At 68.6% G+C, this 25,250-nt stretch overlaps 3 protein-coding genes and 1 long non-coding RNA gene across 5 annotated transcripts; 3 read left to right on the forward strand and 1 right to left on the reverse strand.

The window, feature by feature from the left end:
* Positions 1 to 929: 929 nt before the first annotated feature.
* SEMA3B (semaphorin 3B) lies at positions 930 to 14,144 on the forward strand. The gene is made up of 18 exons (XM_049826805.1): positions 930 to 1,028; positions 8,761 to 8,888; positions 9,895 to 10,052; positions 10,136 to 10,198; positions 10,287 to 10,406; positions 10,488 to 10,581; positions 10,670 to 10,789; positions 11,107 to 11,252; positions 11,348 to 11,462; positions 11,552 to 11,621; positions 11,705 to 11,849; positions 11,954 to 12,173; positions 12,263 to 12,354; positions 12,526 to 12,567; positions 12,671 to 12,828; positions 12,940 to 12,995; positions 13,071 to 13,210; positions 13,300 to 14,144. Exons 1-18 carry the CDS (start codon positions 964 to 966, stop codon positions 13,738 to 13,740), a joined length of 2,373 nt encoding a protein of 790 aa, XP_049682762.1. The 5' UTR covers positions 930 to 963; the 3' UTR covers positions 13,741 to 14,144.
* A 1,209-nt stretch (positions 14,145 to 15,353) lies between these two features.
* LOC126049864 (2'-5'-oligoadenylate synthase 1-like) lies at positions 15,354 to 17,529 on the reverse strand. The gene is made up of 6 exons (XM_049826947.1): positions 17,287 to 17,529; positions 16,818 to 17,112; positions 16,563 to 16,738; positions 16,239 to 16,480; positions 16,019 to 16,151; positions 15,354 to 15,932 (listed from the first exon to the last, which is right to left on the reverse strand). Exons 1-6 carry the CDS (start codon positions 17,479 to 17,481, stop codon positions 15,429 to 15,431), a joined length of 1,545 nt encoding a protein of 514 aa, XP_049682904.1. The 5' UTR covers positions 17,482 to 17,529; the 3' UTR covers positions 15,354 to 15,428.
* A 630-nt stretch (positions 17,530 to 18,159) lies between these two features.
* Positions 18,160 to 18,635, forward strand: LOC126049803 (uncharacterized). The gene is made up of 3 exons (XR_007509313.1): positions 18,160 to 18,194; positions 18,248 to 18,300; positions 18,513 to 18,635. It is a non-coding gene; the product is annotated as an uncharacterized LOC126049803 (long non-coding RNA).
* Positions 18,636 to 20,956: 2,321 nt separating this feature from the next.
* IFRD2 (interferon related developmental regulator 2) lies at positions 20,957 to 25,041 on the forward strand. Of its 2 annotated transcripts, XM_049827007.1 has the most exons (12): positions 20,957 to 21,025; positions 21,355 to 21,471; positions 21,608 to 21,692; positions 21,827 to 21,951; positions 22,034 to 22,191; positions 22,422 to 22,472; positions 22,819 to 22,988; positions 23,101 to 23,206; positions 23,466 to 23,603; positions 23,750 to 23,878; positions 23,953 to 24,048; positions 24,194 to 25,041. In XM_049827007.1, the coding sequence occupies exons 1-12, from the start codon at positions 20,998 to 21,000 to the stop codon at positions 24,272 to 24,274; spliced, it is 1,284 nt and encodes a 427-aa protein (XP_049682964.1). In that variant the 5' UTR covers positions 20,957 to 20,997; the 3' UTR covers positions 24,275 to 25,041. The 2 variants fall into 2 exon arrangements, with proteins under 2 accessions (XP_049682964.1, XP_049682965.1); XM_049827008.1 differs by lacking the exon at positions 23,101 to 23,206.
* Positions 25,042 to 25,250: the final 209 nt, after the last annotated feature.

A 25,250-nucleotide genomic window follows, 5' to 3' on the forward strand; every position in this document is an offset into this window, starting at 1 on the left:
GCCGGCCTGCCCGGCACCTCCCCGGTGGGGGGTCACCCGCACTCCCGGGGCCCCCGGCCACCCAAAAGCTACCCACGGAGCTCAACATTGCACGGCACCCTGTGGCTTCGTGTGGCACCACACGGCACGGCACGGTGAGCCGTGCATCTGCACCCCATGGTGTCAGCTCCGGGACACCGTGGCCTGCAGCCGCACGAGCAAGAGCCTGGCTCTGCGGTGGCACCGCTATCCCAGGCTCTGGGTCCCCCCAGCCCCTTTCCTCCTGCACTAGGTGCAGGCCCTGGGCAGGGAGGTTGGGGCCTGGCATGGCCCCCACCGCAGCCGGTGCTGGCAGAGCCCACCAGCTCCCCGGCTCCCACCCCGCAGCAGGAGCAGCTCAGCTGGCACAGGCTGCCCGGACCGGCCGGGTTTGCCTATCTCCGCGGCCGGAGGCTCCACAGCCTCTGGGGCGGCCGTGCCAGTGGCTGGCCACCGTTGCAGCAGAAAAAAACATTTTCTTGCCTTCAGATGGAATTGCCCGTTTGGGTTTTTTTATTAAATCGGTGCCCATTGCCTCCCGTGCCGGCGGACACCGCAGAGCAGAGCCCGGCTCCCTCACCCTCACGCCCTGCCGGCAGGCAGCTGGGTTGAGGCTGGGGCAGGCGTGGGTGGCGGGTCAGCCTCCCTCCTCTGGGGACGGGTTTGTTCCCATCCCAGCCCTGCACGCTGCCTGCTCCGCTCCTTCCAGCAAGCGCTGAAGTCACCCCAGCATGCCCGGCCACAAGACAGACCTTTCTTCACCCTCCTGCCCCATCTGTGCGGCTGCCACCATGTTAGAGCCAACGCATCCCCAGCTCCCAGCATGCCGGGTGGGTGAGAAGAGCCGTGTGGCTCAAACTGCCCTGGCCCGGCCAAGAGCTCGTTACACATTTACCCCGTGTTAATGAGGCGTCACAGGCTGCTCCCGGCCTTCGGACCGCAGGGATGCTTCACAGGCAGCCACCCGGCCCCACAGTCCCAGCGGGGCAGGGCTGTGGGGGTCCCACGGGGTGAGTCCCCCAGGCACAGGCACTGCGGCGGCAGCCACGTCCCCTTCCTCCTCCTCCAGCCCTGCTGGGCCGGGCTTTGCAGGAGCAGATGAAGCGGGGGGACGGTGACAAGTGCCTTCATCCTGGCACCCCTCCACACAGGGACAGGACCGAGCGGGCAGGGATGGGTTCTTGGGGACATCAGGATGCTCCGTGGCTGCGATTGGGGACCCAGGGCTCACCCGCACCTCTCCTGCCTTCCCAGTGCAGGCGGAGGAGGTGGCAGCACCCCGGGGAGCCCAGGGTCCTGAGGGTCTGTCCCCAGGCGGCCGACCAGGTCGCTGGGTGCACAGGGAGGACACGGGACACAGTTGCCTTTTGTTGGTGCCGGCCCCGGGAGCAGGGACCGGGCCTTTGCGTCTCCTCCCTCCGCCCCCGCCGCTGGCAGGACTGGCGCCCGGCACCGGGGATTTGGGGTTTAAAGAGCAGGCGGCAGCCGCAGCCCCGGCTCACCCTCCAGGCGAGCAGGCAGGCGAGCTCCGGCAGAGCCCACGCACCATAGCAGGTGAGATGGCGTCTGTGGGGCACCGGGCTGCCCCACTGAGGGGGACCGCGGGGTTGGGTGGCCGGGGCGGTGGAGCTTCCCAGGGGGGATGCCCGGTCCCTGTCTCCCCTCGGTGGGTGCTGGGTGCCGGTGGGCTCAGACACGGTCCCAAGAGGGAAGTGGAGGCATCGCTGGGCACACACCACCACCTCCTTATCCCCGTCACCCCACGGCTGAGCGGGGACCCCCAAGCCCTGTCCCAGCCAGGGTGGCCGGGATGAGCACCGCCACGCTGAGGGGTTTCCCAAGCGATGCCCCTTTCCTGGGGCGCTGGTTTACGGGAAAGGGGGGTTCACCCGGTGACCTCCTACCCATGGCTCCTGCACCATGCTCACCGGCTCGGCCCTGGGCAGGGCTTGCCCTGGCTGGCACCTGGGCGAGCTCCGAGCCATTTGGGGAAGAGAGGAGCCCGACGCTGGGCACGGGGCTGGGCAGGAGCGGGAGCTGGGCCAGCAGACAAGGCCCTATTGTGCTGCGCCGGGGCCGCCGGCTCGCCCGTCAATAGCCGCATTATGCTCGATGGCAGCCCCCCCAGCCTTCCCAGCCGCCGCGGCTCTGCGGGAGCACCGTGGGAGGCGATCTGAAGTGGCTGTTGTGTTGGGGGGCCAGGGTGAGAGGAGGAGGGTGGGCAGGGCAGGGTGCCGGGACCCCTCTGCCACCGCCTGGCTAGGTGCTGCTGGGTGCTGTGGCAGTAGGATGCTGTGTTCCCTGATGCCACCGGCTTTGGGGGCAAGGTGCCCTGGACGGGGAGCGAGCAGGTTCGGGAGGCACCTGGGCAACCCTGTCCCCACTCCCCTGCCCTTGCCATCCCACCAGGCATTGCCTGTGCTCAAGGTGGCCGTGGCTGCACCACGCTGCTGGGTGCTGCCCCGGGGCAGGGATGAGCAAGTGGGCAGCGAGGGGCTGACATCAGCCCCGGGTGTGGATGCAGATGAAGGGTCCCACATGCTTCCCAGCGAGACACGCCCCAGCTAAAATTACCGACCCTGTGGCAGGGCCACCAGCCTATTTTTAGAGCCTGGAGGAGCTGGATGCCGCCGGTCGGTGTGGCACAGGGCAGGGCTGGAGGGGCTGGGGCAGGGCAGCAGGCAGGGGGGCTCGGCCAGCATCTCTCCTGCCCTCCCACTGGGACAGGGAGAAGGCCGGGCCGGTGGCAGAGAGCCTGTGTGCCATGTCTTGTGCCGTGGCTCCGCTGAGGCTCCTGCCCCCAAACTGGGGATGATTCTGAGGAGCTTGAAGCTCAGTGGTTGTCAGTGCATGGGATGCAGTCCCTCTGCCTGCCCTGGAGCCTGGCTGCCGGCATCCACGAAGCCGAGGGTGGACAGTCACCTCGGAGCAGCAGGATGGGATCCTAGAAGCCCAGGATCCCTCCCTTTCCCAAAAAGCCATTGTGCTGCACTGGGAGGATGGATGATGCCTCCTTCTTCATCACCACCCCAAAGGTTCACCATGCACCCCACAGCTTGGTCCCACAGCAGTGACACACAGTGATGGCACCCCAGATGTACTCGGGCACCGGGGTGCACCAGCACCCCACAACCCCTGGGCAGCCTGGCTCAGCCCAGTGCAGGGTGGGGACAATTAAAAAGGGATTAGCTGGGCTACACTGGCATGGCGCTGCCGGGAGCCGGTACCTAATCCTGGCAGGAATGCGCTGGGGCCACGCGGGTCCCTGCTGTGGGGGTCTCGCACCAGCATGCTGTGATGGGGGAGTGGATGTAGGGTCGGGGGAGTGTATGCATAGATGGGGTGTGAGCCCTGAGCTGGTGTCCCCCCGGGACATCACCACCATGCCACGCTATGAGGATGCAGCTGGCTCAGGCGTATTTACTCGCCACCAGCCACGCCCTTGCACCAGCACGCTTGGGACCCCATGGGCTCCATCCCCCGCCTCGCACACCCTCCCCTTGCACCAGGGACATGGTGGCCACCTGAGGCCACCATGTGCCACGGTGACACACAGCCCCTTCCCTTGCCCTGATGCACAGCCGAGCCAGGTGTGCCAGCGAGGAAACACTGGTACACCCATCAAAGTGGCAACGGGAGAGATCCCTGCGGTGTTCGTGGCACAGCAGGGCTCACCTCGCTCCCCCAGGAAGCCACAAGCTGCAGTGGGGAGTGGAGCTTGGGACGGGGAGCCAGGCTGGCCAGGGATGAAGGAGTCACGCAGGCAGCCAGTGAGGGGCCCTGTGCCGGAAGGATTCCCAAAGGAGTCCTAAAGCCACCTCTTTTGTGTTGTCACAAACCACTGAGGGAATTTTTGGGTGGTGAGACTCAGGGGGTACCAGCTCGAGGAGAGTATCCCCATGCCTGGGCCATGGGTGCAGGCTGGGGTGAGGATGCCGCTGCTCCCTCCTCTCCCCCAGCAAGGCGGCGGTGTCACCGGGAGTGCTGGCAAAGGCCATCCCACTGCACATCTCTTGGCTGGGGAGCAGGGCTGTGCCAAGCCCAGGTGGCATGGGGACACCTACAGCACCGGTTGGTATGATGCAGTTCACCTTGTTCCCCTGGGTTTTTGGCTCCACCAGGGCGAAGGGATGCTCCCCAGCCCCTAGGGAGACGGGGGGGGGGGGGGCACCCTGCAGCTGCCTCCCTCTGGGTCACCCCACAGGTCCCCGCAGTGTTGCCAGGGCTCTCCCAGCAAGATACCGCTCCTGCTTGGGGTGCAGGATTTGTCCCCATCCTGATGGCTAGTGGATACCCATCCCTCTGTGCAGGCTGTCCAGCAGCCGCTGGTCCTGGTCACCCATCTGATGGCACGGAGGTGCGGGAGCTGTTGGCCGCTGCCTGCTGCCGCGTCACCCCCGGGAGGCCTGCGGAGGTGGAGAGGAGCCCGTTTCCTACCACAAACACCGCTGGGGGCTTGGGCACTGCCAGCAGAGCTACCGATGCTCGCCGAGCCGGAACCGCCAGGGGAGATTTGGCAGAGGCAGCGATGCCCAGGCGCGGATCCGCCGGCGGCAGGGAAGGGATCAAAGAGGGAAGGTGCCGGCACCTGCTCGCGCCGCCGGCAGTGACACCCCCGCGCTGGCAGGGAGCCAGGCCACCGGCACCCGGCCATGCCACCCTCCGTGGGGCTGGCAGCGAGCGTGGGGATGAGGGCAGGCTGCTGGGGGTGATGCCCGTTCCAGCTGGGAAATGTCACCGTGCCAGCGCCCAGTGGCTTCGGCGCTTGCCAGGAACACCCGGCAGGGTGGGAATGGGTGGCCAGCGGGCGACGTGGCGCGTCCCTCTCACACCGTTTTTTCCGGGATTGAAGCCCGGCCCTTCTGACGCCTGATGGTTTCTCCAGGCGGAGCTGCTCCCGGCGAGGTCCCTGCAGGGTTCTGGGGCTGGGGTGACAGTGACGACACCCAGCCACCTCACCATGTGTGCCAGGAGCGGTGTCGGGTGGAAAGGTCCCAGCGGGGTGGAGGGAGACTGAGGCACAGTGCTGGCACAGCAAAGGAAGGTGCCCATTGTGCAGGGTTGGGCACAGCGTCCCTGGTCCCACCGTCCCAGCCTGCCATGATGGCAGGCTGGGACGGTGGGACCAGGGACGCTGTGCCCAACCCCATGGGGGCCACCCAGCCCAAAGTCCTCCTGTGGCACCTGGGCAAAGTCTTATGGCACAGTAACCCCTGCCATACCAGTGCCAGCGGCTTCCCTACCACCCGATCCCATCCCCTCGCCGTCCCCGTCCCCCTTGCCACCCATGACTCTGGGCTGGAGCTTGGCACCAAGGCACAACTGGGAGGGGAACAAGAGGCAGCGCTGGGGCAGAGCCTGTGGCCAGCCTACTAGCGCACCCAGGCCAGCAGCAGGAGGGTTCCCGGCAGTGAGACGGAAGGGCATTGCCCAGGCACCCTGCCTGGCACGGCTCTTCCTGCCTGCTGCCGGCCTGCCTGCGCCTGCCTGCATAGCTGCTACTGCCTGCTGAACCCACTGCCTGCCTGCACCAGCTGCCTACCTGCACCTGCACCTGACCTGCCTGCACCCGCTGCCGGGCTGCCGGCACCTGCTGCCAGCCTGCCCCTGCTGCCGGCCTGCCTGCACCTGCTGCCGGCCTGCCTGCACTCACTGCCAGCCCACCTGCACCCGCTGCCTGCTGGTACCCGCTGCCTGCCTGCACCCCCCTGCCTCCCCAGTCACCCTGCACCTGCCTGCACCCTCCGCCTCCCCGCTAATGTTGGGCCTGCCTTCCCGGACTCCCACACCTGCAGGAAGGGGCAGCTCGGGGCGCGGGGAGGGGGGTGACAAGGCAAGGGGGTGTTCCCTAGGGCAGCCTGTGTCCCCCCCCTCCGGCCCCGAGCCCTGCCCGCCGAGGCGCGCGTGGCCCCGCTGCCGGCACCGCTCGGCACTTGCTATTCTTGGCAGCGGCGGCTGGAAAATGGGAGGCAGCGGAGGAATTTTGTTTGCTCCGGGCTGGGCCTGGGCCAGACATCTGGGCTGCAGCTGAGCAGGGCGCAGCGCTGGCCCCCCGCTGCCCCCGGCACGGCCCCCGGTGCCCCCGGCATTGGCCCAGCACCCCCCGGCACAGCCCTTGGCACCCCACGACCAGGCTGGCAGCACCCGGCCGGCAACTGCCTGCCCCAGGGATGAGGTGACCCTGCCACTCGTGTGCTGAGCCGCCCGTGTGCTGAGCCACTCGTGTGCTGAGCGTGGCATGCTCAGCTCTGCCCTGGGGGCAGTGGGTGTCACTGCAGGTATCTCCGTGGGCCATGTGGGGTGGCAACATGGCTCCGTGTTTGCGTGTGTGTGTGCGTGCGTGTGAGTGTGAGCGTGCGTGAGTGTGCGTGCAGGTGTGAGCGTGCCTGGGTGATTTTGCACGCTCGTGCTTGTGTGCGAGTGTGAGTGGGTGCGTTTGCACGTGCGTGCCCGAGTGTGCCCGCGTGTTTCTGGACGTGTGTGTTTTTCCGCGCGTCTGCTTGCACACGTGTGTGAGCGTGCGTGTGTTCGCACACGCGTGTGAGTGCCCGTGAGCGCGTGCTTGCACAGGCGTGTGCGAGGGTGCCCGGGTGCTTGTGCACGCGCCTGTTTGCACGTGCGTATCCGTTTGCACGCGAGCGTGCCTGGGCACGCGTGTTCGCACGTGCGTGTGCGTGTGCGCGTGCCCCCCGGGCCGGGCCGCGCCCCCGCCGCCCCCCCCCCCCCCGCCCCCCCCCCCCCGCCCCGCCCCGCCCCGCCCCGCCGGGGCCGCCCCGCTCCCTCCCGGCGGACGCGGAGGGCGGGGCCGGGCCGGGCCGAGCCGAGCTGGGACCCAGGTGGGTGCCCGGGGGCCGAGCAGGGTGCGGGGGCTGCCGGGGTCGGGGGGGGGGGTCCCGGGGTTGGTACGAGGGGGGTGTCCCGGTCCGGGGTCTCTGCGCTGCCGTCGGGGGTCTGCCCGGGCTGGCACCGGGAGGCCGAGGGCTGGGTCTGCCCGGGCTGGCACCGGGGGTGTCGGGGGTCTGGGTCCGTGCCGGGGCTGGCCCCGGAGTGGGGCTGGGGGCTGGGTCCGTGCCGGCGCTGGCACCGGGGGGCTGCGCGGGGTTGGCACCGGGGGTCTCGGGGGCTGGATCTGCCAGTGCTGGCACCGGGGGTCTCCGGCGCTGCCGCCGCTGCTCGACCCAGCCGCCCGCCCAGCCTGCCCTCCGCGCCAGCACCGGGCCGGGGCAGCCGGCGTGCGGGGTCCGTGCCCGGGGGCGCGGGGGGGGGGCTGCCCTGGCCCCTTGGCGAGCACTGGCAGGTGCCGGGCAGGCGGGAGGACCCCCGGTGCCCCCGCCAGGGCCCTCGCTGGCCGGCAGCCGGAGGGGCTGGCAGAGCCCGACGGGTCCCCCGCCTCGTCCCGGCGCCTCTGGAAATGCCATTAGCGCCTGCCGCCCTCACGCCAGGCCGCCGGGCAGCCCAGCCCTGCGGCACTGTGCCCGGCCGGGACCCCTGCCCGCCGCCGGCTGCCTGCTGCTCCCCACCCGCTTGCCTGCCCAGGGCTCGCTCCCCCTCCGCCAGCCCGGGTGGGGGCTGCCCCCTGCCCGCAGGAACCCGGGGCAGGCCCCGGCCAGCCGTGCCGGGCAGCGGGCAGACGTGCCCGGATCTGCGCCGGGCGCTGCCACGCACACGTGTCCCTCTGGCCCGGCACCTGCTGCGGCCCAGCTCACACCCCGCCCGAGCAGGGCGTCGGAACGTGGGGCGGTTGCACCGAGCCCCGGTGCCACGGTGGGGCTTCGGTCGTCACCGGTGTCCTGGCGAGGCCCCGTTGGCTGTGGTGTGGGTGAAACCCATCGGCCGCGCCAGGGGCCGATGGCTGGCGTGGCCGGGCTTGTGCTTCGCACGTGGCGCGGGGAGGTGCCGGCTGGCACGTCCCGGCAGCCTGCAGCTGCCCGAGGCTCCCGTGGCGTGGCCGGCGGGCGAGGTGGGGAGCTGCGTGTTGGCGCAGTGCTCGCGATAACCGTCACCTCCCGCTCCCCAGGGGAGAGCGTGCCGGTGTCGGAGGAGCTCTTCCCCACCCTGTGGTGGGTGCCCGTGAGGGTGGTGGGTTTGCCAGCATGGGCCTCTCCAGGGGCTGTGGGCACCTGCCGGGCCAGAGGCCCCCCAAACCCAGCTCCCGTTCGCAGGGTGGTATGAGGAGGACCAGGGGCCAAACGGTGGGGGGTGTAGCAGTGGGGGAAACTGAGGCACGGGACCCCATGACTCCCACGATGGCCTGCTTGCCCGCTGCTCAGGAGCCCACTGCCTGCCCAGGGTGCCTTGTCTGGCTGGCACCACCCCGGTGCTTGCCCTGTCCTTGTCCCCGTCCCCTCAGGACAGCTCTGTGCTTGCAGGTAGCAACGGGCAGAGCCCAGCACCCTCCTGCCAGCAGGGCTCAGGCAGGCATAGGGAGGGCTGGCTGCTGCTCAGCTGGGTTGCCTCAGTTTCCCCATGGACAGGAGCGGGAGGGCTGGTCCTGGAGCCCCTTAGGTTCGGGGTTGGATTAATGGAGGCTTAAAAACCAGGGAGGGATGCGGCTGGCCTGTGTCCCCCCCCAATCACCAGGTCAAGCCCAGCGGGGTGGCCTTCTCGTGCCGTGCCGGGGTTGCCCTATGCCGATGCTCAGTGCCCTCTGCATCCCATCGGCAGCGCCGGGGAGGGATCGTGGTCTGGGGGCTGCGGGGAGGGGGCTGTAACCCGAGCTGAGGTCTCGCTTCTCTGCCCCAGCCGCGGGGCCACCAGCCAGGCCCCGGCCATGAGCCGCACACTGCTCCTGCTCCTGCTCCTGCTCTGCGGCCCCGCCGCCGGCCGCCCCCCGCCCGCTGCCACCCCCCGCCTCAAGCTGGCCTTCCCCGGTGAGCATGGGACACTGGTCGGGGGGGGACGGGACGGGACGTGGGGTCAGGCGTGGGTGCACCGGTTCCATGTCAGCACCCAGCGTCGTCCCAGGGGATGGGAGCATCCTGGGGGGGCGGGGGACAGCATGGCGGGAGGGGTGTGAAATCCTGGCACTGTTGCCTCGTCGGCACCAGTGCCACCGTCTTCACGGGCTGCCAGGCATTGGCACAGGCTGCCGGGTTGCTTGCCTGATGCCAGCCCGACCAGGGCCACCTGCCTGCCCTTGGGCCTTCACTCTCAGCGCCTGGCATGTGCCGGCTCAGGCATCCGTCCCCCTGCGGGGCACCGTGGCGGTGCTCACTGCCATGGCTGTGCCATGCTTGGCAAGGATGGCATGCCAGCCAGGGAGCCGGTGCTGTGTCCTGGCTGGCCACCCCTTGGGCTCCGGCACAGCACGGGGGGCTTTGTCCGGCGGCGGGTCCCGGCAAGCATTCTCCTTGCAGCCTGACAAAGGGCTGTTTGTTCCTGCCGCGGTGGGATTAGCTCCGCAGGGCAGGGAATGGCCCCTTCTCCCCTGCTGCCTGCCGCCAGGGTGGGCAGTACAGGGATGGGTGCTGGGGGGCACAGGGAGAGGTGCTGGGCTGGCTCAGGGTTGAGTGCTGGATGGTTTGGGAATGGGTGCTGGGGGGTGTAGGGATGGGTGCCAGGCTGACACAGGGATGGGTGCTGGGTGGTGTATGGGATTGGTGCTGGGCCCACGCAGGGGTGGGTGCTGGGCAGTGCAGGGATGGGTGTCAGGCTGGTGTGGGGATGGGTGCTGGGCCAGCACGGGGTCGGTGAACCCGGTCAAGCCAGTGGGACAGGTTTGGGGGAGGGGGTGGCATGGCGGGGCGGAGGGGGGGGGGGGGAACCATGGCCAGACCCAGATCCCCCCGGGGTGTGTGTCCGGGTCAGGGGAGCGTGCCGGGCAGCAGCAGGTGCCGTGGCGAGGCCAGGCTGAGCGGTGCCGGCGGGTCCTGGCAGAGCTGCGGGCTCGCCACGGGCTGCGCCTCTTCGTGCTGGAGCGCTCGTGCTGCTACGAGGCCCTGCTGCTGGACGAGGAGCGCGGCCGCCTCTTTGCTGGCGCCCAGAACCACCTCCTCTCCCTGGCCCTGGATGACATCAGCCAGCGGGACAGGAAGGTAATGGGGGGGCCACAGCTGCCGGGCGGCCCCTGGCACACCCCGGGGCTGCGAGCTGTGAGCGTCCCCCTCTCCCCCCGCAGATCTACTGGCCGGCACCGGTGGAGTGGAGGGAGGAGTGCAACTGGGCTGGCAAGGACATCACCGTGAGTGCTGGGGGGGGGTGCCGGGAGGTGCCGGGGGGGGTGTTGGGGGGCTGCCCCAGCACCTCCTCCCTGTGCCCTCCGCCCCCAGGCCGAGTGCATGAACTTCGTGAAGATCCTACACCCCTACAACCGGACCCACCTGTACGCCTGCGGCACTGGAGCCTTCCACCCTGTCTGCGCCTTCGTGGAGGCTGGCCAGCACGCGGAGGTTGAGCTCCCCCCTGCCAAAGCACTGCTGCGGCCCCCAGCTGCTGCCACCCACCCACCTCCCGTCCTTACCACCCTCCAGGAGCCCATCTTCAAGCTGGACCCCCGGCGCACCGAGGACGGCAAGGGGAAGAGCCCCTATGACCCCCGGCACGCAGCCGCCTCCGTCCTCGTGGGTAAGAGAGATCCGAGCCTGGCGCTGGGGACAGTGCGGCAGGGGGTTGCCAGGGGGTCCCCCGTAACGCTTCCCTCGGTGCCTGCCAGGCGAGGAGCTCTACTCCGGGGTGGCCACCGATCTGATGGGCCGTGACTTTACCATCTTCCGCAGCCTGGGCCGGCGTCCCTCCATCCGCACCGAGCAGCATGACTCCCGCTGGCTCAACGGTCAGTGCCGGGCAGCGGGAGGGCAGTGGGGCCGCCGGCACCCCGGTGCGGCGTTGCTGCTCCCTGGAGGCATCGGGGCAACGAGTCTTCCAGGCTCAGCCGCACCCTGTCCTCTGCTGCCTGCGGAGGGTGACTTGAGGGGTGCCTGTGCCCCCCGCAGACCCCTAGTGCCTGGTGGGGTCCCACCCTCGCTCTGCCTCTGCCCTGCAGCTGGGCAGGGGAGGGGCTGCGCCCTCCTGGGACCCCGGCGGGTGCCCCAGGGTCCCCGGGGAGCAGAGCTAGCAGAGGCACTGGAGGCGGCACCCCTCTGCCCCCAGAGCCCAAGTTCGTGGCCGTTTTTTGGGTGCCGGAGAGCGAGGACCCCGATGATGACAAGATCTACTTCTTCTTCCGTGAGACGGCGGTGGAGCGGCAGCAGGGGCTGGGCAAGACCAGCTTTGCCCGCATCGGCCAGATCTGCCGGGTGAGAGCATCTGCAGGCGGGTGGGCTGGGTGGCCGGGGGTGCCCGTGGGTGCCACCCGCCGCTGCTGACGTCGGTACCCTCCCTCTCCCGGCAGAACGACGTGGGTGGGCAGCGCAGCCTGGTGAACAAGTGGACGACCTTCCTGAAGGCTCGTCTCGTCTGCGCTGTGCCAGGACCCGACGGGGCGGACACCCACTTCGATGAGCTCCGTGAGTGGGGGGGGTGGGGGCGGCCCCCCAGGGTGCCCATGGGCGGTCTTGGCACGTCAGGGCAGTGTTGACGCCCTTCTGGCTTGCAGGGGACGTCTTCCTGCTGCAGACAAGGGACAAGCGCAACCCCCTGGTCTACGCTGTCTTCTCCACCTCCAGGTTGAGCCCCCTCCCCACCGCCCCACCCCGTGCCCAGCGGTGGCCCCCTCACCCCTCACATGGCCCCCTCTCTCTCCCACCAGCTCTGTTTTCCAGGGCTCGGCCGTCTGCGTCTACACCATGGCCGACATCCGCCGGGCTTTCCTGGGCCCCTTTGCGCACAAGGAGGGTCCCAACTACCAGTGGGTGTCGTACCAGGGGCGCGTGCCATACCCCCGCCCGGGCATGGTACGTGGCACAGGGGTGTCCCGGCTGGTGCTGCCAGGGGATGCCAGTACCCAGGATGGGGGTCAGGAGCGAGACCCTGTTCAGCCAGCACCACCTCCCCGCAGTGCCCCAGCAAAACCTTCGGCACCTTCGGCTCCACCAAGGACTTCCCAGACGAGGTGATCCAGTTTGCCCGGCACCACCCGCTGATGTACAACCCGGTGCTGCCCCACGGCCAGCGACCCCTCTTCCTGCAAGCCGCCGTGCCCTACACCTTCACCCGCATCGCCGTGGACCGCGTCACAGCTGCTGATGGCCACTACGATGTCCTTTTCATCGGCACAGGCACGTGGTGATCCCGGGGCTGGGGCAGGGAGGGAGAGCTGGGGGATGCCGGGGCTGGGACCCCTGGCCTTACCCCTCCTTGCCTGCAGACGTGGGCACGGTGCTGAAGGTGGTCTCGGTGCCCAAGGAGAGCTGGCACCACATGGAGCCGCTGCTGCTGGAGGAGCTACAGGTCTTCCAGGTGAGGGGGGGGGGCTCCACACACCCCCCGTCAGACCTCCCTGGCACCCCCTTGTATTGCCCATGGTCCGGGTTGTGCCTGGGCACTCCACCTGCCAGGACGTGGGAGCCGGCAGCCTGGATGCCTTGGTTCCCCCGCCTGCCCTAACTCCTGCCTGCGCTCTGCCTGCAGGATGCCTCCCCCATCACCAGCCTGCAGCTCTCCTCCAAGCGGGTAAGGGGGGACCCTAGGTGGGTCCCTGTGTCCAGCCGTGGCTCTGCCTGGCCCCATGCCGTGGCGCTGGGGTGCTCAGCTCCACTCTCTACCCCACCCCCAGCAACAGCTCTATGCCGGCTCGGCCACGGCACTGGCCCAGCTGCCCCTGCACCGCTGCGGTGCCTACGGCAAAGCCTGTGCCGAATGCTGCCTGGCCCGGGACCCATACTGTGCCTGGGATGGCACTGCCTGCACCCGCTATGTGCCCAACACCAAGAGGTAGGTGACGTGCCAGGGTGCAGTGCTGGGGTGACAGGCCTGCTCTGAGGCCACGGTGAGGGGCGCAGGTCGTGCTGCCACGGCCCCTGCTGCCCCACTGCCTTCCCGCAGGCGTTTCCGTCGGCAGGACGTCCGCAACGGTGACCCCAACGTGCTCTGCTCTGAAGGTGAGCCGGGACCCGGCCTGGGGGGCATCAGCCCTGCCAGGGCAGGGCGCTGACGGCCGGGCCGTGTCCCCCCAGACCCCCGGCGGGGCAGCGTGCCCCAGAAGCAGCTCTACGGGGTGGAGGGCAGCACCGCCTTCCTGGAGTGCGTCCCCAAATCCCTGCAAGCCCGTGTCCTCTGGACGTACCAGCGCACCCCGGATGACCCCCAGCGAGAGGTAGGCTCTCCCTAGGCGGGTGCCACCGGCGGGACCGTGCCGTGCCACGTCCCGCCGAGCCGACCGCCCGTCCCCCGTGGGTGCCGCAGGTGCCGACGGACGAGCGGGTGGTGCGGACGGAGCGGGGGGTCCTGCTGCGCAGCGTGCAGCGCGCCGACGCCGGCCTCTACCTCTGCCACGCCACCGAGCACGGCTTCACCCAGCCCTTGCTGCGGCTTTCCCTGGAGGTGATCGGGGCCCGGCAGGCAGCGGGCAAGGCGGCGGCCGGAGACCCCCAGCTCGCCGCCGGGCCCCCCGGCCGCAAGGTCTGGTACCGGGACTTCCTCCAGCTGGTGGAGCGCCCGCCGCTGGGGGCCGCGGACAGGGGCTGCCAGCGGCTCTGGAGCCGGGGCAGACCCCCGCCGCCCCCCCGCGTCCCCGCCGGAGCCCCCGGCCGCGGGCAGGGCGCGGAGCCCCGCAAAGCCCGCCGCCGGCGCACCCACGAGGGACCGCGGGCCGAGCGGGGCCCCCGCAGCGCGTCCCCCTGGTGACCGCGGGGCCGGCCCCGGGCGCCGGGCTCTGCCTAGGAGCGGGGTCGCGGGCAGGGGGGGGGGGCTGCGGCTCCGGGGCCAGGAGGGCAGCCGGGCTGACCGCGCCTCCCCCCCCCCCCCCCCTCCGGTGAGGGGCTGCCGGCCGCCCTTGCCGCCGGCTCCAGCGGCGGTGGGGGGGACCCAGCCGGTTGCCGGCACCGCAGAGTCACGGACATATTTATTAACGACTGTTACGGATGAATGTAAACCTGCCCCGGCGTACCGGGGCGGGGGGGGGCGGCAGGGCCGGGCTGTGCCCCTCCCCGGGTATGGTGCCGCGGGGGGACGGGGCAGCAGGGACGCCCTCGGGTCCCGGGGGGCTGCGGGTGGGAGCGGGACCCTGGAGGGGCAGGACGCGGGGCCCCCGGCGGGAGGAGTGGGGTGCCCGGGGGGAGGAGATTGGGGGGGGGGGGGGCACGGAGGCGGTGCCCAGCGCCCCGGGTGCAGCGCAGCGGCGCGGGGAGGGGGTGGGGGGGCTTGTACTAATTGAGCACAATAAAGCAGAGGATTCAGCCCAGGGGTCCCGTGTCTGCCCCAGAGCCCCTTCTGAGGGGGGGCTCATCCCCCCCCCCCCTCCTCCAGAAGACCTCCATGGCCTGGGGCTGAGTCTGCAGCAGGGTGCTGTAGAAGATGCCGTGGGTGGCCAGGGTCTCGCCGTCCTGCAGGACGAGGGTGCTCCTGGCCGGTTCCTGCTGTGCCAGGCGCAGTAGTACTCGGGGGGGGGGGGGGGCACCCGGTGTCCTCCAGCAGCGACCCCCGCTAGCACCCTGAGCCAAGAGGGTCGGGGTGCTTGGCAGCACCTGGGGGGTGGGGGCAAGCGCCGCAGGGACACTGCCAGGGTTGATGGTGCCAGGGTTGATGGAGTCCACCCCCCCACCCCCCCCGGCTTCTGCCTCCCCGCGCTTTCGTTTCTGGAAAACGAAAACCGAAACTCCTCGGTGCCAACAGCCCAGCAATTAAGGCAGTGACGGGAGGTGACGTCGGGGGCTGCTGCCTCCTGCTGCTTGCGGTGCCACCAGCGCCCCCGGTGGCACCGGCCGCGTCCCGTTGCCTGGGGTGGCACCTTGCCACCAGCTGGTGCCCTGTCCCAGCGCTGGCCGTGCCCCCGCCCGGACGCTTGAGACCCCGGCGTGGGCACAGGCAGGCGCTGGTGCAGGCAGGGCACCCCCAGCCCCCCCGGGCAGGGCCTGGCGCGGGGTCCCCGTGGTGGCACTCTGCCTGCGGCCAGCTGGGCACCCAGGGGACACCCTGGGCGGGAGCCCCCCCAGGGGGCCGGGGCCGCCTTCACTGCAAGGTGGTGATTGGGCTGGGGGCCCGGGAAGGCTTAAAAGCTGCTGCAGGCAGAAGCAGGCAGAGAGACAGCTGCAGGCAGAGGATGGAGCTGTTTTTTTTCCCGAGGCCCAGCTGGCACCCTGCATCCCACCAGGCACAGCACCGCTGCTCTGCACCCATGTGTCCCTGTGCCATCCCAGCAGCCGGTGGCATTGAGGTCCCCCCCTCATCCCAATGGGGTCCCTCCTTGACTACCCCCGTGCCACTTGGCCCCATCCCTAACCCAGCGAGCAGCACAAGGATCTACCACGGCATTTATTTCCAGCGCGACAGGAGGAGTGCAGGGGCAATGTTCAGGAGGGTGAGCAGGCAGGGAACTAGGGGTGCTGGGGCCCTGAGCCCCCCCGGAGCCGCAGGAGCATGAAGATGGTGCTCCTGGGCTGGATGGCATAGTGTGCCAGCGTGTTCCGGTCCTCCAGCTCCCTGGAGCCGTACGTCAGGCGCTGCTGGTCGGCACGAGGGCCCTGCCGGCTGTGGATCTGCTCCTTCAGCTGCAGGACGGTGTCGGTGGGCTTCACTGTGTAGGTGGTGGTCCGGTTTTTGTCGTCCTTCACAAAGACCTCCATTGCCTGGGGCTCGGTCTGCAGCAGCATTAACATGGTGTTGTAGAAGATACCGTGGGTGGCCAGGGTCTCATCATCCTGCAGGATGAGAGTGCTCCTGCCCGGCTCCTGCTGTGCCAGGCGCTGCCTATACCGGGGGATGCCCCACACATTCTCAATCTCCTCCTTCAGCTGCCAGACGGTGGTGCCCGGGCTGACGGTCTTGCTCAGGCTGGTGCCCGCCAGCTGCCTCACCTCAACAGTCACAGGCCGGGCTGGCTGTGGGGACAGAAGAGCGGGTGGGAAAAGCTGGCGGGGCGGGGAGGGTGGGGGGGTGTGACACCCGCAGGTGCAGGCAGCCTTACCTGCACAGTCCAGGGCCGGGCGGTATTGACGCAGGGCAGTGAAAGGTAGCGGGCAGCTTCCTGTGCCACCAGATCCCAATTCTTGCCTTGGCCTAGGATCCCCGTGGGGTCAGCGGGGTCTAGGATGACAGGGCTGCAAACACAGAAGGCAGGCGCTGCCGTCAGCCCCGGGCAGCGCTGCGGGATGGGTGGCACGGGCCTCACTGGGCACGGTCCTCACCAGGGACTGCGCAGCAGCTTCCTGACGTGGGCACCTATCTGGCTGTGCTGGAGGGAGTAGTACACCTCCCAGTAGATGCAGATCTCCCGGTGCTGGCGCAGCAGCTCCAGCACGGTACGGAAGCCCTCGGCCGTGACGAAGGAGTCGTGGGAGCCCGTGCCCTCCTCCCAGGCGTAGATGGTCAGCAGCTCCAGGGCATACTTGGGGGGCAGGTCTGCAGTTGGGTACTGTGGCTTCAGCAGCTAGGGAGAAGATGGGGACGGGGGTGAGAGCTGGCTGGGGTGGGCGCCCGGTGGGTGCCGGCGAAGCCAGGCAGCCCCTCACCTCCTTGTACCAGTGCTTGACCAGGCGCAGGAGGTTCTTCAGCTTGGCAGGGTAACGCTTCACAAACTTCTTCTGCAGCTCGGTGAAGCAGGGGGAGAACTCCCCAGGGTCACTGCTGGCCTTCAGGAGCCCCACGTAAACCCCTGCATCTGGTGGGGCATCCCAGTTCACCTGGCCTGTGGGGCGAGAAGGAGAGTGAGAGCCGTCCTGGCGCTAACGCCGCAGCCCAGCCCCACGCCAGCTCACAGCCCTTACCCAAGGCGTCGTAGGCGGGCAGGATGTCCACCTCGATGGACTCCAAGGTCTCCTTGGAGCGGAGAGTGAGGCTGAGGGAGCGTGGCGTATTGCCAGGACCCTTGTACCGGGGCTCACTGATGTTCACCGTGAAACTCAGGCTCCGCCTGCAGGCATGCAGCCTCCTCTCGATCAACTCCAGGATATGCCTTCTCTCCTTCTTCTGCTCCTGGTAGCTGGAGAAGCAGCTGAGGAAGAGCACCACATCGGCATCGGAGTTGTTTCGCAGGGCTGTGCCCTTGCCCGCCGAGCCGCCCTGCGGAGAGATACCCTGCCCACTCAGCGCCGCTGCCCCTCAGCATGGGGATTGCCTGTCACCATTCCTGGAGCTGCCAGGGGAAACTGAGGCAGGGCAGGAGCTGGAGCAGCGGGACAGAGGGAGGGGTGGCAGCAGGGGTGCCGGCTGGCCCCTGAGCCGGGCAGCGCTCACCTTAACGGTCTTGAGGACACGGATTTCGGTGTCGAAGCAGTCCTCCTTCAGGAAGTCGCAGATCTGCTTCACCGTCTGCTTCACCTGCTTGCAGAAAGCCGTGCTGGGCTGCAGAACCTCCGCGATCCAGCCATCCAGCTTGTTGGCGGCCACCATCCTCAGCCCGTTCGCGGATGTCACCAGCCCCGCATCCATCCTGCCAGGCGTCGACGCTCCCTCTGTCCCCTCCTGACTTGCTGCCTCGCTCCTGCCTGCTCCTGCCTGCAGCAGCTTTTTAAACCCTCCCGGGCCACCGCCCCGATGGCGTCACGGCTGGGAAGTTAAGGTGGCCCCGGCCCCGGGGCTTCGCCTCTCCCCGGCCCCGGCTCCCCGGGACGCTCCTGCCCACGGGGTCCCGCGGGTGTCCCCGGTGCCACCGCCGCTGGGGCCGGGAGGGGGCTTGAGGGGCTGCGAGGCACGGCCGGCATCCAGCCGAGGGGCAGCAGTGACCGCGGTGGCGGCAGCGCAGGCAGCTGCCTGCAGGCTGGGTCTGGGGTGCTACAGGACCTCGTCGCCCGGGGTGTCGGCGGTGGCACAGGGTGTCCCCTGGGTGCCCAGCTGGCCGCAGGCAGAGTGCCACCACGGGGACCCCGCGCCAGGCCCTGCCCGGGGGGGCTGGGGGTGCCCTGCCTGCACCAGCGCCTGCCTGTGCCCACGCCGGGGTCTCAAGCGTCCGGGCGGGGGCACGGCCAGCGCTGGGACAGGGCACCAGCTGGTGGCAAGGTGCCACCCCAGGCAACGGGACGCGGCCGCTGCCGGTGCCACCGGGGACCCTGGTATCACTGCAGGCTATGGGATGTGGCCAGTGTCACCGGAGGCCCTGATGTCACCCCAGGCAATGGGACGTGGCTGGTGCCAGCATCACCGAGGTTCCTGGTGTCACCCCAGGCAATGGGACGTGGTTGGTGCCACCAACACCGAGGTTCCTGGTGTCACCCCAGGCAATGGGACATGGCTGGTGCCAGCATCACCGAGGTTCCTGGTGTCACCCCAGGCAATGGGACGTGGCTGGTGCCAGCATCACCGAGGTTCCTGGTGTCACCCCAGGCAATGGGACGTGGTTGGTGCCACCAACACCGAGGTTCCTGGTGTCACCCCAGGCAATGGGACGTGGTTGGTGCCACCAACACCGAGGTTCCTGGTGTCACCCCAGGCAATGGGACGTGGTTGGTGCCACCAACACCGAGGTTCCTGGTGTCACCCCAGGCAATGGGACATGGCTGGTGCCAGCATCACCGAGGTTCCTGGTGTCACCCCAGGCAATGGGACGTGGCTGGTGCCAGCATCACCGAGGTTCCTGGTGTCACCCCAGGCAATGGGACGTGGTTGGTGCCACCAACACCGAGGTTCCTGGTGTCACCCCAGGCAATGGGACGTGGCTGGTGCCAGCATCACCGAGGTTCCTGGTGTCACCCCAGGCAATGGGACGTGGCTGGTGCCAGCAACACCGAGGTTCCTGGTGTCACCCCAGGCAATGGGACGTGGCTGGTGCCAGCATCACCGAGGTTCCTGGTGTCACCCCAGGCAATGGGACGTGGCTGGTGCCAGCATCACCGGGGGTCCTGTTCCCCCGCCCCGGTAGCGGGAGGCGGCAGGAGGTGCGGGCAGGACGCTGCTGCCCGTGCTACCTTAAGTGCCGGAGCCGGGAAACAGGACTTTCTGTTTCTTCCCCAGTTTCGGTTTTCCGTTTTCGGTTCCCCCTCAGTCGGCTGGAAACGAAAGTGCGAAGGGACCTCCGCGGCGGCTCTGCCCCGCCCCCCCCGGGTCCCTCCCATCCCCCACGCGGGGCCGTGGGTGCCGCGGGTGCCGCGGGGTAGGTGCCCACGGGCAGCCCTGCTCGCCTGCGCTGGGTCATTCCGGGAAACTGGGAAGAGCCAAAAAACGGAAACTCGGGCCTGGAGACGCAGGGCAAGGGCAGGCAGGGACAGGAGGACGGGCAGGGGCCGCAGGCAGGCAGGCAGAGGTGGTGGGCAGGAGCAGGGGCAGGCAAGAACGCGAAGAGGAAGGGGACAGGGGGTAGGGGCAGGAGCAGAAAGGGGCAGGACGTCAGGGCATGGGCAGGAGACGGGCAGGAGGGGGACAGGGATGGGGCAGGGACAGGGCAGCAGCAGGGGCAGGGACAGGCGCAAGGATGGGGATGGACGTGGGGTGCAGTTGGGCGCAGGGACAAGGTTAAGGGTGCGGGCAGGGAGAGGGACAGGGCAGGGGAGAGATGGGCAGGGACAGGGGCTGGCACAGGGAAAGCAGCAGGACAGGGACAGGGCAGGGATACAGGCTGGGGCAGGGACGAGGACAGAAACAGAAATACAGGCAGGATCAGTGACATGGCCAGGGCAGGGCTATGGGGAGGAGCAGGGATGAGTGTCCCCTTAGTGTTGGGTGACAACGGGATGGGGACCAGGACAGCAATACAGGCAGGGGCAGGGGTATCAGCAGGGATACGGGAAGGGGCAGAGGTAGGGACAGGGACAGGGGCAGAAATGGGGACAGGAGCAGGTATTTGGGCAGGGATGGGGCAGGGATACAGGCAGGGGCAAGGACAAGGATAGAATCAGAGATACAGGCAGGAGCAGGAGTGGGGCAGGAGCTGGGGAAAGGACAGAAGCAGGGATATGGGCAGGTATGCAGACAGGGGCAGGGATATGGGCAGGGACAGGGACACAGGGATGTGGGCAGGGAGAGGGAAGGGACAGGACCAGCAGCAGGCACAGGAGCACAGGCAGGGGCAGGGACGGGTGTCACAAGCATTTCACACCTGGCCCTTGCGGCCCGAGGAGCAAGAGGAGAATGACAAGTCATTCTTTATTTGCACCAGTGGGGTGTCCCAGCCAAATCGGGGCACCCCAAATGTGGTTTCACACATGGCTCTCATGCCCTTCAAGTGATGGGGTACAGCATGGCGCGACCAGTCCCCACTCCCCCCCGACCTGCTTTGCAAAGCTGCTGCAATTCTATGGCGGCGGCACTCTTCTTCCCTCCTCCAAGCGTCCCCGGAGCCGGTCTCACTAAGGGTACTTATCTGTGAGGCCAGCTAACGGGAGGGTCTCAGGGAGGTGTCGGAGGGGCTGGGCTGCTGGCCTTATCGCGGCAGTCCAGGGGTAGCCTTCGTCCTTCGTGGTGGGGCTGTCCTCCTCCTTCTCCTCGTATCTATCTGGGGTCCTGTGGCCGTGCCTACTGAACTGTAACTATGCGGTATACAACGTAAACTATAGACATGTATCTCTCTGAGAAAGTTCATAGCGTTTCGAACTATAAAGACTGATTGGTACAATAGCTAGGGAATGAGATTTTCCTAGCGAGACGCAGGCAGGGGCAGGGACAGGGGCAGAAGAAGGGGTCTGGGCAGGGATAGGAACAGGCCAGGGGCAGAAATAGTGACTGGAGAGGGACAAGGGCACGGATACAGACGGGGGCAGGGGTACGGGCAGGGGCTGGTCTGTGGACACGGGCCGGGGGACGAGGGCCGGGCCGCAGGCAGGTACCGGCAGCGCGCGCCCGCTGCCCCGCGCGGCGCGTGCCGGGAGTTGCAGTCCGCGGCCCCGCGCGGGGCGCATGCGCGGGATGGCGACGGGCGCTCCCAGGGGGCCGCGGGGCGCGAGGGCGGAGCCGGAGGCGGGACAGGAGGCGGGGCCTCCCGCCCGGGGAGGGGCGCGGGGTCCGCGCGCGCCGGCCATGCCGCGCTCCCGCCGAGCCGCGCGCCGTGAGTGGGGGGGCTCCGGGCGCGGTGCAGGGCGGGAAGGCGGCGGACCGGGGAGGGCGGCGGGGCCGGGAGGGCTCGGAGGGGCGGCTCTGCGGCGGGGGGCCGCCGGGCCGGGCCGGGCCGGGCCGGGCCGGGCCGGGAGGCCCTGCCGGGGGGCCCTGCCCTGCCCGGCCCTGCCCTACCCTCCCGGCAGCGGGGCGCGGGGTCCGCATAGACCCCACGGCCCGCACAGGCCTCAGGCCTCTGCCGCCCCCGCGCCGCCTCTCCCCCGTGCGGCCGGGGCCGGGCTGACAGGGGCCTGTCCCCGACCTCCCCCCCCTCCCCCGCAGGTGGCCCCGGCAGCGGCCGGGCGGGCTCGCCCGTCAGCGAGGAGGAGGCCGGCAGCGAGGTGCTGAGCCACTGCAGCAGCGCCAGCGAGGGGGCCAGCCCCGCCGAGGAGGGCGCAGGTGAGCCCCCGGGGCTGCCCCGCTGCCCCCTTCGTGTTCCCCCCGTGGGTGGCGGTGCCGTTGCCGTGTCTCCCAGCCGTGGGGCCCCCCGCCTTCGCACCCGGGCACTTCTGTGACGTGGGTGCCGCCCCGGCAGGGAGCGAGGCGGCGAGCGAGCAAGGCCAGGAGGAGGAGGTGGAGGACAGGCTGAAGGAGCACATGGACAACCTCCTGGACAAGAGGTGAGGAGCGGCTGTCACCCCGCCGTGGGCATGCCGGGCACGCTGCTCGGTCCCTGCCGGCGCTGCCAGCCAGGGCCAGGGACGTGCCCCGTCCCGGGCTGTCCCACTCCGTGACCTCCCGCGATCTCTTGCAGCGCCAAGACGCGGCAGGCGGCACTGCAGAGCCTGCGCCTGGCCTTCTCCTCCAAAACCCTCTCCGAGTTCCTGCTGGAGCGCCGCCTCACGCTCACTGACTCCCTGGAGAAGTGTCTCAAGAAAGGTCTGGGCGCAGGCGGGTGCCGGGGCTGGGGTGGCGGGGCCGGTGAGCGGTGTCTGAGGGAGGTCTCTCGTGCTGCCCGCAGGTAAAGGGGAGGAACAGGCACTGGCGGGCACTGTCCTCACCCTCCTCTGCCTCCAGATGGGCTCTGGCCCGGAGGCGGAAGAGGTGTTTCGCAGCCTGAAGCCCCTGCTTGTCAGCGTCCTAACAGACAGCACAGCCAGCCCCGGAGCCCGGCAGAGCGTAAGGCCCAGCCCCTTTCCTCCTGGGTGCGGGGGGGCACTTTGGTGGTGGGGAGAGCCCACGCAATACCTTTGGGGGCCCCTGCAGTCACAGAAGGGTGGCAGGATTGGGTGCTGCAGGGAGCAGTGGGGTAAAGCAGGGGCACTACAGCCCTGCTTCCCCTTGGCTGGGTGCTGGATCTGGCCTGGCACTTCCTTCTCTGACTGCCTTTTCCTCACGTCTCTCGCCAGTGTGCCACGGCCCTGGGCATGTGTTGCTACATTGCTGCTGCTGACCTCGAGGTAACTGTGCCCGGGTGCCGTCCGTACCCCTGCCAGAGGGCATCCCAGGGGCTGCCATGCCACCCACCCTCAGCCCATGGTGCTAGGGCAGCTTGGAGCTGAGCTGGGGAGGGGGCACAGGGAAATCAGTGACAGCCCAGGCCCCTTACCTGGGCAGTGTGGAGCTGAGCTGAGGGGGAAAATCCCACCTTGCAGAGATGGGGTGTCCTGAGTGGAGGAGTCTCTCCTGCCCTGGAGAGGTCCTGGTGCCCCTGGGCAGGGTGGGTGCGCTTCGGTCCCCAGTGCACAGCTTCACTGTGGCATCTTCCTGGCAGCTGTGGTCTGACAGTGGGTTTCCCCTCTCCAGGACCTGGTCTCATGCCTGTCCTGCTTGGAGGGCGTCTTCAGCTCCCCCAGCACAGGTGAGGGGGGCTCGGCACCCGCCCACCATGGCCCTCTGCACTGCAGTGCACTCCAGTCGTGGTCCCTGCTCCTCACCATCTGCCCCCCCTCCCACATCAAGAGTGTCTTGGACAAGTGAGTGGGGTGTGGGGGGTGCAGGGCCTGGTGTGGGGCAGCCAGCTGCAGAGGGGGGAGCCTCTGGAATGATGCCCGGCCCCCCGACTGCCCTCCTGCCTTCCTGTCCCAGTCACTGGCTGAAGCTGCCCCCGCTGCTGTCCAGCAGCAGTGTCACGCTGCGCATCCTGGCTGGGGAAGCCATCGCGCTGATCTTCGAGCTGGCCCAGGACATGGAGGTATGGTGGGGCGCTGCAGCAGCAGAAGGCAGCCAGTGGGCGGGCAGCAGAGCAGCAGGGAACTGCTGGCACCGGCACCCTGCCCATGCCCCAGCTGAGCTGGCACTGATGGCATTGGGATGCACCAGACTGGCGTCACCAGCAGGTGCTCAGGCAGAGGGGCTGGCCCCGGTGGTCCCCCCAGCCGTGTCCTGGCGATGGCAGTGGTGGACAGTGCCTGGAGCTGCATCCCCTCCAACCTCTCCTGTTTTTTTGGCAGGAGGACTTGTGCCACCAAGATACAGAGTTCCTGCGAGCCCAGCTCAAGGTTTTGGCTACAGAGAGCAGCAAGTACCGAGCCAAGACAGACCGACGGAAGCAGCGCTCCATCTTCCGGGACATCCTGCACTTCATTGAGGTACTGGAGGCTGGCGGTGCCCTTCCCTGCTGAGGTTGTGGCTGTGCAGCTGCTGCCCAGCTGCCTGGTGATTCTCCTCTGCTGAGAGCCAGGAGATGCACAGGGCTGGTGCTCAGGTTATTGCTGATGCCCCTCTCTCCGCTCAGAGCGGGGAGTACCAGGAGGAGACCATCCGATTTGGCGTGGAGTGCATGTACCTGGACAGCTGGGCACGCCAGCGGACCTACCAAGCCTTTAAAGAGGTGCTGGGCTCCGGCATCCGCCACCACCTCCAGGTAGGGGCCGGGTGGCCGCACTGGGGGGTGCCGGACCGGTACTGGCAGCTGCTGACAGGCCCCTGCTTCCACAGAACAATGAGCTGCTACGGGAGATCTTTGGCCTCGGGCCCCCCTTGGTGCTGGATGCGGCTGCTCTGAAAGCCAGCAAGGTCTCCCGCTTCGAGAAGGTGGGTGCTGCCACCCAGACTTGTGCCCACAGTCCTCTCCCGTGCTGCCGCCGGCTCTAGCCGAGTGCCTGCATGTGGTGGGCGCCAGTGGAGAGGTGGGCAGAGGGGCAGCCCCTAACCCATCTCTCCTTCCCTCCCCTCCTAGCACCTCTACAACTCGGCTGCCTTCAAAGCCCGCACGAAAGCCCGGAGCCGGGTGCGGGACAAGCGGGCGGATGTGCTGTGATGGGCGGAGGGGGGGCAGAGCCCCCAGCCCACCTGGACTGCAGACCCAGCACTGTGAGGGGCAGGTGCCCCCAGCCCTTGGGCTTTTATTCATGTACAGCAGAGTATTTAATGCCTGGAGCTGCCCCACCAGGGGCTGCCCCCTCTTTTATTTTTTTAACCAAAAAAAAAGGATAAAAGGAGAGCAGGGGGGAGGTGGCGGTGTGCTGCTGTGTGCCTGCTCTGTGGCTGGGGCTCTGCATGGCACGGTGGGAGGGGGTCATATTGGGCTCCTGCAGCCCCTTTCTGAGGCAGGGCTCATGTCCTCCCTCCCCGGTCCCACAGAGGCATCAGGGTGGCCTGGCACAGCCTGAAGGGCTGGGCAGAAGGGCAGAGCCGTGCTGGGCTGCGGGGCAGCTGGCCCTGGTGTCTGTGCCTGCGGCAGGAGTGCTCCCCCAGGTCTCCCCTGCCACGCTGGACACAGCCTCCATCTCCGCAGCCAGCCTGGCACCCAGGGGCGGTGGCATGCTCTGCCCAGCCCTGCCAGCTGCCTGCTCTGAGCCCTTTTCCAGCCAAATGCTTTATATGAAATAGTTCTCTTGTGGGAAATTAATTACAGGAGGGTGGCACAGCAGGCAAATCCCGGGGCTGCCTATGCAGCCCTGGGGGCCACTGCCCTGGTGGGCATGGGGCTGCGCCAGCTGGGAGTGCCTGCCAGCCCGGGAATGTATCTATGGTGGTGATTTTCTAAGACTTTGATTACAGGAGGTAATTAAAAGGCTAATTGGAGGGTGCCTTCTGCCTTGTTGTTAAGAGGAAGGGCTGTCACTGGGGTGGGTGCCGGTCCTTGCAGTCCTGTCCCTTTCTCTCACAGCCTGGGGCAGGGGCCAGGATTGCCTCCGCCACCCCCTGTGCCCCGTGGGGTGATGCTGCCAGGTCCGAGCAAGACTGGGAGCTGGTAGGGCTGTCTGCTTCCCCCTCCCACCCTTTGGTGCCTC

The sequence above is a fragment of the Accipiter gentilis genome, chromosome 23 (genome assembly GCF_929443795.1).
Source record: "Accipiter gentilis chromosome 23, bAccGen1.1, whole genome shotgun sequence".
NCBI lineage: Eukaryota > Metazoa > Chordata > Aves > Accipitriformes > Accipitridae > Astur > Astur gentilis.

Coding starts and splice junctions, on each gene's coding strand:
- SEMA3B (XM_049826805.1), top strand. CDS start 964: ATGCTTCACAGGCAGCCACCCGGCCCCACAGTCCCAGCGGGGCAGGGC. Junction 11,622..11,704: donor GCTGTCTTCTCCACCTCCAG/GTTGAGCCCCCT, acceptor CTCTCCCACCAG/CTCTGTTTTCCAGGGCTCGG. Junction 13,211..13,299: donor CGGATGACCCCCAGCGAGAG/GTAGGCTCTCCC, acceptor TGGGTGCCGCAG/GTGCCGACGGACGAGCGGGT.
- IFRD2 (XM_049827007.1), top strand. CDS start 20,998: ATGCCGCGCTCCCGCCGAGCCGCGCGCC. Junction 21,693..21,826: donor GACAACCTCCTGGACAAGAG/GTGAGGAGCGGC, acceptor GATCTCTTGCAG/CGCCAAGACGCGGCAGGCGG. Junction 23,879..23,952: donor GCATCCGCCACCACCTCCAG/GTAGGGGCCGGG, acceptor CTGCTTCCACAG/AACAATGAGCTGCTACGGGA.
- LOC126049864 (XM_049826947.1), bottom strand. CDS start 17,481: ATGGATGCGGGGCTGGTGACATCCGCGAACGGGCTGAGGATGGTGGCC. Junction 17,113..17,286: donor GTGTCCTCAAGACCGTTAAG/GTGAGCGCTGCC, acceptor ATCTCTCCGCAG/GGCGGCTCGGCGGGCAAGGG. Junction 16,739..16,817: donor GCCCGCCTACGACGCCTTGG/GTAAGGGCTGTG, acceptor CTCGCCCCACAG/GCCAGGTGAACTGGGATGCC.